The 12,859-nt window shown below is 42.1% G+C and overlaps 1 protein-coding gene across 1 annotated transcript; it reads right to left on the bottom strand.

Annotated features, from left to right (window-relative positions):
- Positions 1-859: 859 nt before the first annotated feature.
- Positions 860-12,213, bottom strand: LOC149309135 (keratin, type I cytoskeletal 19-like). The gene is made up of 8 exons (XM_089531171.1): positions 11,389-12,213; positions 8,836-8,918; positions 7,387-7,543; positions 5,466-5,627; positions 5,225-5,350; positions 3,553-3,779; positions 2,516-2,687; positions 860-1,100 (listed from the first exon to the last, which is right to left on the bottom strand). The coding sequence occupies exons 1-7, from the start codon at positions 12,211-12,213 to the stop codon at positions 2,540-2,542; spliced, it is 1,728 nt and encodes a 575-aa protein (XP_089387297.1). The 3' UTR covers positions 860-1,100; positions 2,516-2,539.
- Positions 12,214-12,859: the final 646 nt, after the last annotated feature.

Genomic DNA, 12,859 nt, shown 5'->3' with positions numbered 1-12,859 from the left:
ATCAAAGCTCTATGACACAAGAATGTGATCCATGGCAGAAGATCAGGGACAGAAGTAGACAGGTAAAGCATAAGGACAGAGAAGCCCACCTGTGAAAGCAGTCTTTCTGGAAGCTGAGCTCAATCCTTCCAATTGTCCCTATTGGGCAGGAGCAACCCTGATTTCTCTGGTGTGCCATTTTTTCAGCTGCTTTTAAAATGTCCCAGTTTCTTTCATCTTCTCCCATTCCCTGCCCTTGGCCCTCTGTATCCATGGATTTAACCATCCATGGTTTGGAAATATTTCCTTTACAAAATCCAAAAAGAAAACCTTGATTTTATCATTTTATGTAAGGGACACCATCTTACTGTGCCATTATATTGAGTGGGACTTTAGCATCCATGGATTTTTGGAATTCATGGGGGGGGGGGTTCCTGAAACCAAACCCTCTGCAGTTTGCATTCAATTATAACTCAACTGCAGGAACCAGAGAGAAATGGGCCAATTAGCCATATCTGTTCTCAGACTCGTTTTTTCAAACGTACACCTTCCTTCTAGCTAAAAGTAAACCAGAGAAGGTATGGTAGGACTAGCATGCTGTCATCCCAACCCAGAGGAACAGACATGCATAACCTGTTTCCATGAATGGACAAACATGCATCTGTATGCAGTTTCACATGAACACTAAATTGTAGCCTTTGAGGGAACTGTGACTAACGTCTAGTAGGGGCTAATGATAATACCTATGTAGGGAGTAATTTTGGTTCTTTGTGACTTGGTGGTCACTATTATTTATATAATTCTTTACCAATTTTCATAAGAAAACACACAGGTCTTGAGTGGCATATGGAGAAAAGCAGAGCTTTATTTTGTTAACTTCTTTTTCTGTTTTCAGTGGTTAGTAAATCACTAACCACGGCACTAAAGCATGGCGGTTGTGTAGACTTGACAGATTCCATGTTGCAGAATAATGGGAAAGAGACATTAGCATGAGATACAGTGAAGTGGGATCTCTGGTCAGCTTGGAAAGGTACAATTGGACAGATGGAACAACAGCAACTCAGATGTATTCTTAGGAATGCTTCTCTAGGGGTAAAGTTTTCTTTGCCCATTCCGCAGCTCTAAAGATGAGCAGAAAACAACAAAAACAAAATGTAGTTACTATGACAAGGAAAAAGTCAATAGTACATCATTCATACCAACAGAAAATATTTTAGTCCATGAGCAACAACGGTCAGCATCCTGTTGATAAGACATGTAGAAATATGCCCAACTAACAACAACATATGTGTTTTTGTGGTAAGTACAGACAGTGGAATTCAGTTCTGCCCTGTGTAGTGGCTCTCTGAGCCCTTAACTTAAATGTCTCACACTGGATACCCCAGTGCCCCCTATTGTTCTCTGGGAGGTTCAGGGGGATGATATTGTCTCTTACTGCTGAAGCATGGCCCCTGGAATTATGAACATAGTAAGTTAAGGGTGTGGAGAGGTATGTAGAGCACTTAGTTATGCCCAGCAGAGCTTTTTATTCTATAAGGGCAATCCAGGATCTTGACTACTATTTTTGTTTGTTGTTAACTTATTTTTCTTTAGTGTCATGTCTTTCACACTGTACCTGGCAAGCATAGTCCCTTATGCTTGACTCATGGATATCTTATGGATGAGACATCTCCAAGATGACCTCAGCCTATCTGCTCAGCTAATCATTCATCAAATTGGATGAAGTCTAAGCAATCCATAATCCACCAACCTAAACTTTCCATAATCCACCACTTGTTGTAGCATACTATTTAATAATTTGTTTTAATAATTTGTTTTATTTATATACCGCTATTCCAAAGATCATAGCGGTAAACAGCAAGTAAGCTAATTAGCAAGTAAGCTAATTTGCCCCCAACAGTCTGGGTACTCATTTTAGCAACCTCGGAAGGATGCAAGCCTGAGTCGAGCTTGGGCCCTTTAGCTCCTTCTCTCCCTCAAAATCATGTTTTAGTTGTCATTTCACCTGGCTGCAGTAAAAGGGGAGCTGCTACAGCAAATATCTCTCCATTGGATCTCCTCATTGGCTGAGTCAACAGCTGCCACTTGGCTCATTCTCTCCCTGGACTGTTTCCATTTATTTGTCATTACTGACAATAGTATTTTTAAAGAGTTGCCATTTAGGATACCTGAAACCACCTCTTTTCTGTTTCTTTCCCCATCTTATTTTTCTTTAGTGTCATGTCTTTCACACTGTACCTGGAAAGCATAGTCCATCATGCTCGCAATCTAATTGCAGTACTTTGTACATGTTAACTGTTTTATGGGTGGTAAATGATCACACATATACCAGTTTCACTGTTCTGAGGATTATCCTATTCTTCTGCTTGATCCATTTGAGATTTAATTTCAGATACCTATTTATAGCATTCCTAAGGACTTGATTCTGCTTTCACATACTTTTATTTTTGTCCCAGCATGGGACACACTCACAAAACTCTTACAAAGTCTTATAGATGTGGGGACAGTGAGGTCAAAAAGAATATATATTTCTCACCTCATGCACTTCTTCCTTGTTGGTCTAGTGGTGCAAATGACCTCCATGCTGTGTATGACCTGCAGAATGGCCTGAAGAATGGGTCACATAAGTATGGGATGACCGAGTTTCACCAGATCTTCCACCAGACACACCACTGACTCTGGTGGGGCTGCCTCCTCCTCCACTGTGGCTGAAAACAAACGAGTTTTGGTCAATAAGGCAAAAAATTATTTCACCCAAAACAGATTCCCAGCTCAACATATCAGCTATCAACTGCTTTCACACATTTCATTATTCTCTGGGAGAGATATTCTCTGAGTGTGTGGACCACTTGATTACTTTGATACTTTTGAAAGAGGATAGTCTGCAGAAGAATGAGAAAGTCTGTTCCACTTATCCTGTATTTGATTTTAAAAAAAAACCAAATGCTTTTCAAAATCTGAAAAAAAAAACCATAAATTTTGGTAAATTATTATCAAAAACCAACTGAAACAAAATTCTTCACCATTTCCACTGGCCAAATTCAATAGTCACTGATATTCCAGCACAGAGAGAGGTTTCATGTTCTCCATGCCTGCTGTATAAGTGATAGAAATGAGGAGCACCAAAAGAAGAAAATGGTGGCAACACTAATTCAGCACTAGCATGGTTAAACACAATATTTTGCTCTGGCCAAATGTAATGGGCAAAGCTGTTGCCAGTGTAAAGAGGCCCCCATTCTACTTGTCTGCTATTAAGGTGTTTAAAGATAGGGAGCCTGATAGAAAAAAGAGGTGGCAACCTAATTCAGCACTAGAATGGTTGATTACAGGGATTCAGACCTGGATTTCTCAGTCAAATACTCAAAACCTTGGGCCACAATGGGTGAATTTAGCAATTGCAACATCTCACGCATTCAAATTTTAAGTTCTATCTATTCTAAATATTAAGAAATGTGTGGCTTTTGAAAAATTATTATCAAAGCCAAACTGAAGTGTATCCCACCCCTAAAATAATGTAATGTAATTCATGTTATACGGGAGGAGGGTTCCAGCATCTCTTTGCCTGCCACTTACGTAACCTCATGCTGACTCCCTTCCAGCAATCCACGGTATGTGGCAATCTCTTGCTCCAGTCGGCTTTTGACATCTAAGAGCTCTGTGTAGTCATGGTTCTGGCACTCCATCTCTGAACGCAACTCAGCCAGCTGCTGCTCCAGGCGAGAGATGCGCTCCTGAAGCTCACCCAAATGGTTGTTGTAGCGAAGCTCAGTTTCGCCCAGGGAACTTTCCAGGGTGTCTCTCTGAAAAACAAAGGATAAACATAATTCCTCTATGTTAACAAGTGTTCTCTTTCTAATTAGCAACATGAAAATGTTGAGATCTCATTAATAATAATAATAATAATAATAATTTGTTTTATTTATACAGTGCACCCGCGCCATACACGGGCACGCCATACGCGGACTTGAGTGTATGCGCTCAAGCCGCGGCGTGCGCGCGGGGTGGAAGGGGCGGCGCGTCCCATTCAATTGAATGGGCGTGCGCGCCCATTGCGCCCCGCCGCGCACGAGCCCCATTGTTTCCAATGGGGCTCAAGGATAGGCGGAATTCGCCTTACGTGGAGGGATCCGGAACGGATCCCCCGCGTAAGGCGAGGAAGCACTGTATACCACTATTCCAAAGATCATAGTGGTGAACAGCAAGTAAGCTAATTAGCAAGTAAGCTAATTTGCCCCCAACAGTCTGGGTACTCATTTTAGCGACCTCAGAAGGATGCAAGCCTGAGTCGAGCTTGGGCCCTTTTGCTGGTCTTGAACTCGCAACCTTGTGGTTTTGAGTGAATAGCTGCAGTACAGGCATTTAACCACTGCGCCACCAGGGCTCCATTAAAGTGCAACATTCTGTAGAATGAACATATTCTGTCATTTTACATTTCCTTCCTTCCTTCCAGCTACTTAGGTCACACCAGTGGTTTGTAGTTTTCACATCAGCAAGATTGTGAATCTGCTCTAAATTTTAAAATCCTTTGGTCTTAATCCCAAAAATCCTTGGGTCTTAAGTCTTTGTAAATGGACTTACATATGTGAGAGTTAGAATTGGACAGTTATATAATGTTTATTTGCTGATATATTACTATATATCAAGTGACTGATGTGAATCAGGACTAAAGCACATTGAAAACAGTGCACTATAGTCACTGATATGCTACAGGCTGTTAATGCATGACAGAATACTGGTGAGGGAGCTCTGATGCACATTGGGCTCTTCCTTGCTGGCATCCCTTTAAGCATCTTTGCAGTTCAGTAAAGAGGGTTTCTTAGAATCTCTGCTACATAACTAGATGTGCATAAAGTTACATAATGTAATAGGCCATATAGGATTCTGCTGACCTTTCCTTAGGGCTCCTGCAGATGGGACAGGAGGGAGGCTGCATATTGGTTCCTGTATTTCTTAGTGTGTGTTAACATTTTGGTTGCCTTGGACCATTTTCAAGCAATTGCTAGCTGAGTTGCAACATTTTATTTTCACCCTTGAGTGGATTAAACTCTTATTTATTCCTGATTAAGCTGGTAAGGCAGAGGCATAGAGCCTTTTGCCCAAGGGGTGCTATCATAAACTGTGTGGCTTTTGTGGTTAGTGCACATCCATGGGATGAAGGCACATTACCTACCACCATTTATTTCTCTGCCAAACCCACTCCCACCAGTTTATGCTTCCAATAATGTAGAAGTTGTCTTTTTTTTACCAAGCTGCACTGGGCCTCATAGTCAATCTGCAGGGCTTGCAGCTGGCGTCTCAGTTCCGTGACCTTGTTGTTGCTTTCTTCAATCTCCTGACTGCTATTGCAGACATCACGGTTCACCTCCTCAATCTAGAATGGGCAAAGAGTTAGAAAAGGGCTGTAATTTAGCTGTGTCCATCATCACAGTTGTGACTGTACTTTCCTTCTGCTTCATGCATTCTAAACTTAGAGAAGTACAGCTTACCTTGGATTCATACCAGGACTCAACCTCCTTGCGGTTGCCTTCAATCATTGCCTCATACTTGCACCTCATCTCTTCCAGGATCTTCTTCAGATCAGGTCCAGGACAGGTATTGACTTCCACATTGACATCACCAGTAGACTGCTTCTTCAGGCAAGTTACTTCCTGTAAAAAAATATAAATCCAAAACCAAATTAATCAACCGTGGTGATTTTTCATCTGTCATTTCCGTTTTCCTTGCTACTTTTCCATGCTACTCTAAATGAACTGAAGATGATGAAGACTCCAAGTAGTGAATTAGTCTTGAGGAAGAAACAAAATTTATCCTGGATCAACAGTGAATGACACTCTCCTTCTAGTGTGTGCTACTTTAAAATGCATAAGGTTGCATGGTTCCTATTGCAAAGACCAAGATCATGTTTTAGTAAGCAGGTGATGGCAATGACTACATTAGTCAGGGGTATGAATCATGAGGCCCTACATATGTTGGAAAATTCATGGGATCACCATAAGGCGAAGAGGGATTTGAAGGCGCGCGCACACACACACACAACACATGATTGCCATCTCACTATTAGCAAAGCAAGCCTGAATGATCCTGAAAATTTTTCTATTACAAGAGAGCACTCACCCACCTTAGTAAGTATTTTTCAGAGATTAAAACAGTTTAGTTAATGATCTGTCATGGCAAACATGCTGAAACTTAAGTTAATCACGAATTTCACATTTAATTCTTTGTCATGCAGGCTTTGATAAAAACTCTTCCTGTAATGTATCCTACTATGCTATTATGGCATGACCAAGAGGTAAACCTTTGGTCCTTCAGATATTTTGGACTACAGTTCCCATAATCCCTTATTACCAGGGCTTGATCACCAAATATTTCCTACCACTGTCCTATGACATACCACACTTATCCATCTTAACAGAGATGTGGGAGTGGGGGTTAAGCTTCCTTTCTGCTTCATGTGACAAAGACCCAGTGAAAACCCAGCAGTAGGGTATAAATACAATCAGGCTGGAACTATGGGTGTATCCACACTACATAATTATAGCATTCTGATACCAATTTAGCTGCTGTGGCCAATTACTAGGGAATTCTGGGATTTGTAGATTTGTCAGGCTCTTAGGATCCTCTGCTGTAGGTCAGAAATAGTGTAGCACATCACCACTGGCTAAGCAGAGAATTCTAAGTCATTCGCCAAACTACAAATCCCAGATTCCATAGAATGGAGTCATGAGAAGTAAAGTTGTATCAAGATGCTATAATTGTGCAATATGTATAGACCCTATAGTTGTATTCCTCACTCTTCTAAGCAAACATCACACAGTGAGCCCTAATTCTTCTAACAATGTGCCATATTTATATGTTTCTGCCTGGAATTTCTGATTGACTGTCAGTGCACATCTGTTTCCAATGGAACTTGGATCCTGGGTCAAAACTGTCTAATCTTTTCCAAATGATGGTTCCCAATCAAAACCAGCTTCACCATTGGACAGAGTGGAGTATTGCTTTGTGGTGGCAGATACTGCTGGAAAGCAATTGGTTGTTGGAGAAAGGTGCTGTGGGTTAGATGGACTGCCTTTGTCTCCTAAACTGGACTGCTACCTTCAGGCATGATGGATAGTGTTCACCCATCATCAGTGAAGAAGAATGATACAACTTCCTATTCAAATGGTTGGTTGGGGGTTTTTTTTACCTTGAAAGGTAAAAAGGTATCGCCTTGGAAGGTACCATCTTGTTCTTCACCTCAGTCCATAAACTGTCTTGAGCTGGCCCTGATGTCAACATATTTTAACATGCACCTTTGGCATCCAAGAATACTATTCTCTCAGACCTGAATCCCTTATACTATAATAAGGAAAGCATTCCTTCCAATATTCCATTTAGACATTGTGAAACAAGAAAATGTTCACCACTCACCTCCACATGGTTCTTCTTCAGGCAGCACAGCTCATCATGGAGGTTCTCACACTGTACATCCAGGTCAGCCCTGCAGGCTGTCAGCTGATCCAGGATCTGGTGCAGGCCATTAATATCAGCCTCCACGTTCTGACGGAGGCAACATTCTGTCTCATACCTAGATCAAAAGGAGGAGAGCATGGGGTCTTGTTTTTTTCCAGATTCTAACTTTCATCCCACCCCGAGAATAGCCAAGAGTGATCATTAGGTTGTCAAAGCTGATCATTGTGTGTTCAGAGTAAGACTTTATCTGAACTTCTGCAGGCTTTACAGATCAGTCTTTCTAATGTTTGTGAGAGACACATCATCTTCCTAGTAGATTTGTTCTTGTTATGTCCCTTCAGGTTGTTTCCAACTTATGGTGATGCTGAGGTGACCCTCTCATGGGGTTTATTTACCAAGATTTGTTGAGAGGAGGGTTGCCATTCCCTTCTTCTGAGCCTGTGAGTTTGTGTATGTTGATTTTAAGCCCCAAATTCCCTCCAGGCTCACTGCATGTTTTTTACATTATGCAGGTCCAAAACTCCAAATCAGGACCAGACTGTTTTCACAATGCCCAGACCCATTTCAGGGTTTCCACCCCTTGTCCCATATTAAAAAGACTTACCATTTGCTCTGGGTTTTGAAGAAAACCCAGAGCAAAACACAGCAACAATGGCTTGGCTCCCTGCCCACACTGTTCCAGGAAGCATCCCTCCTGAGTTGCTCTGAGGTCAAAACAAGGGGTCTCAGCATTGATAACATGGCTAAGTGCCTTGTTCTAACCTCAGACCAACTTGCATCTGCAGCAGCAGTGGTAGCCAGCTTGCAGGGATCGCATGGGGAGGCAACTGTCCATCGCTCACCAAAAACCTGCAGCAAGTAAGGAGGAAAATTCAGGGAAAGTTTGGGGTCCATGTATTCTGGTGGCAGCCTGGAGTATTTTGGCAAATGGAGACAAGCCCTGAGAAAGTAATTTGTCCAAAGCTACCCAGTGATTTCCCATGGCTAAGTGAGGATTCAAATCAGAGTCCTAGTCCAACACTATAAACCACTGTACCACACTGGCTCTCCTGTTGCTATATACTGCAGAAAATACTGCATCAAAAGAGGAGATACCCAGCAAACAAGTCAGCATCTTGGCCAGTCATAGCATTGGCTTTACTGCCAGGTTACAGGCATTTTGAATTATAGTCCTCCTTGTATGCCTCATAGAAGAAGTGATCTCCACTGTTACCAAGTCTTGTTTATTCTCACAGAATAAGAATTCCTCTCCTTCAAGAGCAAATACCCCCAGACCTAAAACAGGTCTAAAACAGATAATCTTAGTCCCCTTTCACCAAGAATATCCTCCTAGAGAGTGGGCTCCAATGGAATGAATGTCCCTTTGTTCTGTTTGTTCCAAGATTGATTGAAAGGTACAGTACTCACTTGGTCCTGAAGTCATCAGCAGTCAGCTTGCTGTTGTCAATACATAGAAGGAGTTTGTTGTTCTCCACACTTGTACAAATGAGCTGAACAAAGGCAAGGTGGTGAGAGGGCAATTATAAGACCTTGTTCTCTCATCTCTTGTAAACAGCAACAGCTGGTGGCTCTTATATGAGCAGGGTGGGAAATCTGCTTCAGGGTTTAGTTTAAAATTTCCTACTTGGGTAAGGTTTATCACCTTGGATAGCTGCCATAAAATTTAGAGTAAAACCTGGATCAAATTGATTGTCCCACTAACATGGAAGCCACCAGTCATCACTACCTGCATGTGAAGGTCTATTAAGAGTTAGAATGTACCCATCCATGCCAGGCATTCATCATTCTATGGCTGGTATTATGTTGGTTATGTTCTGACACAATGTACAATCCATCACCATTACAGTACAACCACTGTATCAATAGCGGTTATGTTCCAGGACACCCCCACACCCCCGTGAATACCAAAAAAATGCAGATAATAAGGAACTCTATTATTTTCATTAAGATGAATGACTTCTTGCCCAAGCATACCATAGAATCATGCTGGAGGACCTAGAAACGCCTATAGTGAACATTTCTGTAAGCATTTCTAGGTCCTCCAGCATGATACTGAAGTATTCTTGGCCTGGAAGGTAACCATAGAATCATAATGGAGGACCTAAAAATGCCTAATACAAAATTATTTTTTTCAGATGTGGGTAAAGTGAAACCATGGATACCAAATTAATGGATATGAGGATCATTTTGTACATAGCAGTCCACAGTTGAACTAGAAAACAGCATACTGGCTGATGGAAAGACATCACTACTTGGGAGTCTGTATTTCTTTATTTGCTGAGACAGCATTGTGTTCATCCATTTCATCTGTCCAATCATTTAAGAAGTATAACTTCAGAAGTAAAACTTTTACCTGCTGTCTTTGGGGGTGGTACACACAAATTATAGTCCTATGTGAAAATGGCTTAAGATCCTCCCATGCTGTCTTTTCACATTTGCTGGTGAAGAGCAACTCACTGTCAGTATTGCACTATACTATCCAAGACACCACAAGAAAATGTGCACTAGTCCAATGTTGGGAAGACAGAGGAATAGTCTTCAGACAAACCTTAACATACTACTGGAATATAAAGTGAAAATAATGCTCCTAGTGTTCATCTGGACAGAAAGTGTTAAACTTCTATCACAAAACAGCATTTGAACTAGTGGTGAAAGTGGGTGGCAGCTGGTGGCTGTCATGTCAATAGGGGAGTGACTCCATTCCAGGTTTTGGATAGCTTTAAAAGAGTTATCCAGTGTAAAGAGTTCTCCAGTGTCAATTTATTTAGAATGCAGTACCTTGGAAAGCTCCTTAAAATTCTGAATTAAAACCATGAGCAGATTCATTGCCCCAATGACATGGAAGCAACCAGCTGCTACTAGTGGGAATCATGCAATCCTCCAGATATTATTGGACTGAAACTCTCACAAGCACTAGCCAGCATAGTCAGTAATGAAAAACATGGGAGTTGCAATTTGGTACAGGTTGAGTATCCTTTATCTAGAAATCTGAAATTCCAAATACAGTCTTCCCTTCTGATTCTGAGGGGATCCGTTCCAGACCCCCACCCCACCCCCACCCCCAGTGAATCAGAAATATCATGGATATTCAAGACCCATTGGTTATAATGGTGGTGCACTCCTGCAGGCACATGCACCATTTTGTCCCTCCTCGCTTGCCGTCCGCCAAGGGCCAAAGCCGCTGACTACAAGTCTGCAAATGGGGAGGGACAAGTGTACTCCAAAATCCAAAATTGTCCATGTTGGTGGCTGAGATAGTAACATATTTGCTTTCTGATGGTTCAGTGTACACAAATGTTATAAAATTACCTTCAGGCCACGTATATAAGGATTATATGAAAAATAATGCATTTTGTGTAGACTTGAGTCCCCTTTTTTCCAAAATCTCGGGAAAGAATTCAAAATCCAAAAAAACCTCTGGTCCCAACCATTTAGGATAAAGGACATCCAACCTGTAGTATCTGGAAAGTAACATGATTCCCATCCATGACTCTACTTTTTATTATTTCTTTCAAAAATATAAAGATCAAGGTATATAAAAATAGGAATTACCACTGAGCATAATTTTGGGAATCTAATAACACATCTAAGATTATTTCAAAGGTTCATATTTTCCATATTCACCATCATGACTGTGAATTTTCCTCTGCATATTTGCAATGTGAGATCTGCAAAATCCTGATATTCTGAGTTCAAGTAAAATAGAAGTGTCTGTTTTTTGTACTGGACATAAACCATTCAGACATTGGCATCCATGTCAGTGGAGCAATCAATTCACTCCGATTTGACTCTGAACTTTGAAGAAACTATCCCCCAAATAGTTGCAGCACCTTCAATAATTCCTTCCTAATCTGAATTCAAACCCCAAAGTCAATTCACCAGTCATGGACACCAGAGCCACCTACTTCCATTGCATAAATGTTATTAAAAAAAACACAGAGATAAGCATTAGCATCTTACCTGGTTTTTAAGATCTTCAATTTGTTGGTGGTAATGAGAGTAATCCTTTGGTTCCGTGAGTGGGCCTTGCTTGGCATAAAATTCCCTGATTCTGCACTCAAGGTCAGCATTTTCCTCCTCCAGGCATCGGACCTTGTCCAGATAGGAGGCCAGGCGGTCATTGAGATTCTGCATAGTCATTTTCCCATCAAAATTGGAGAACACACCTCCACAAACAGCAGGGTCATTGCCCATTCCACTAACCATAACAGGACCAGTCACCATACCTCCCATGCCACCAACCATACCGCCATGGCCACCTGACATCACACCACCCATGCCACCTACCATACCAACTGGGACAGCCCCAACGACACCACAAGGGCCACTTACCATACCGGCATGAGCACCGCCAACTGCACTGCCCATGCCACCTACCACATTAGCAGGAACGCCCCCATGGGCACCACTTACCATGCCACCAGGGATACCCCCAACCACCGTGGCATGACCAGCACCAGCACCACCTACCACACTTCTAGCAGCAGGGCTCCCAATGTGAGAGCCAGCACCAAAGCCATTTCCCGCCACATGCCCACCACCAACAAATGCCCCACTACAGCTGCCACTTGAAAAATGGTTTCTTCCTCCCCCAAAGGCACAGGTGGGAGCTGCTCCTGCATGACTCCGGCCAGAGAAGTTGGCTCTTTGCCCATTGCCGATCCCACCAACAGTATACAGTCCAGACGAAACTGAGGCAGCCCCTGCCCTTCCTCCCCCTAGAATGCAGCTTCCACTGCTGCTCCTCCCAGGTGTTAGGACCGTGTGCCTTGGACCGCAGCTCATAGTGACAGTGATGGAGGCTCTCTAAGGCTAAGCAGAAAGCAAGAGGCACCACTGGATGTGAAGTTAAGATTGCTGGACTCCACTCCCCACCAGTCTCAATTTATACTTTCTGGTGAGGGTGTCACCCGTACCGGTTGAGCTCCTTTCTTTGGGGTTTTTCTCCTCCTCTTCTATGTTCATAGCATTGGATGCTGTAATTATTTATGCCAAGGATAATTTCCCAAAGGCAAGCTGCCTGCAGATATCATGGGATTCAGGGAAGATGCTGTACATGTCAGCAGCTCCTTGGAGGAAAAAAACACAAAGAGAATTGTGTGGTTTGTGTGTGTGGTAGTATACTTGGCAACAAACACTGGCACTGTAAAGAATAATAGTCTCCTTTTTGCCTAGAGAAGGACGCAAACATTCCTGAACTAACCTATTTTTGTCTGACAGCTAAAATGAAATCTCATGGAAAATCTAACGCAGAGAAAGCTCAGCTCTAGCAGAGTCACAGTTCAGCAAAAAAAGTAGTAATTTATTTGTTTGTTTTTTAAAATCCAAAAATACAGGCTGAGTCTCCCTTATCCAGAATTCAAAAATATTTAATAGTCTTAAAAAACAAAAACCTTTTAAATAAGTGGCTGGGAAAGGGACACTTTTGGTT

The sequence above is a fragment of the Sceloporus occidentalis genome, unplaced genomic scaffold, assembly GCF_023333645.1.
Source record: "Sceloporus occidentalis isolate IW3139 unplaced genomic scaffold, rSceOcc1.0.p SCAF_7, whole genome shotgun sequence".
Taxonomy (NCBI): domain Eukaryota; kingdom Metazoa; phylum Chordata; class Lepidosauria; order Squamata; family Phrynosomatidae; genus Sceloporus; species Sceloporus occidentalis.
The sequence above is the reverse complement of the archived record's forward strand: the minus strand, read 5'-3'. Positions and strand labels throughout refer to the sequence as shown.

Excerpts from the sequence above, each read along its gene's own strand:
- LOC149309135 (XM_089531171.1), bottom strand. The coding sequence starts at position 12,213 with ATGAGCTGCGGTCCAAGGCACACGGTCCTAACACCTGGGAGGAGCAGC. Across the intron at positions 8,919-11,388 it reads TTGAAGATCTTAAAAACCAG|CTCATTTGTACAAGTGTGGA; the intron begins GTAAGATGCTAA and ends GCCTTTGTTCAG. Across the intron at positions 3,780-5,224 it reads ATGAGGCCCAGTGCAGCTTG|AGAGACACCCTGGAAAGTTC; the intron begins GTAAAAAAAAGA and ends TTTGTTTTTCAG.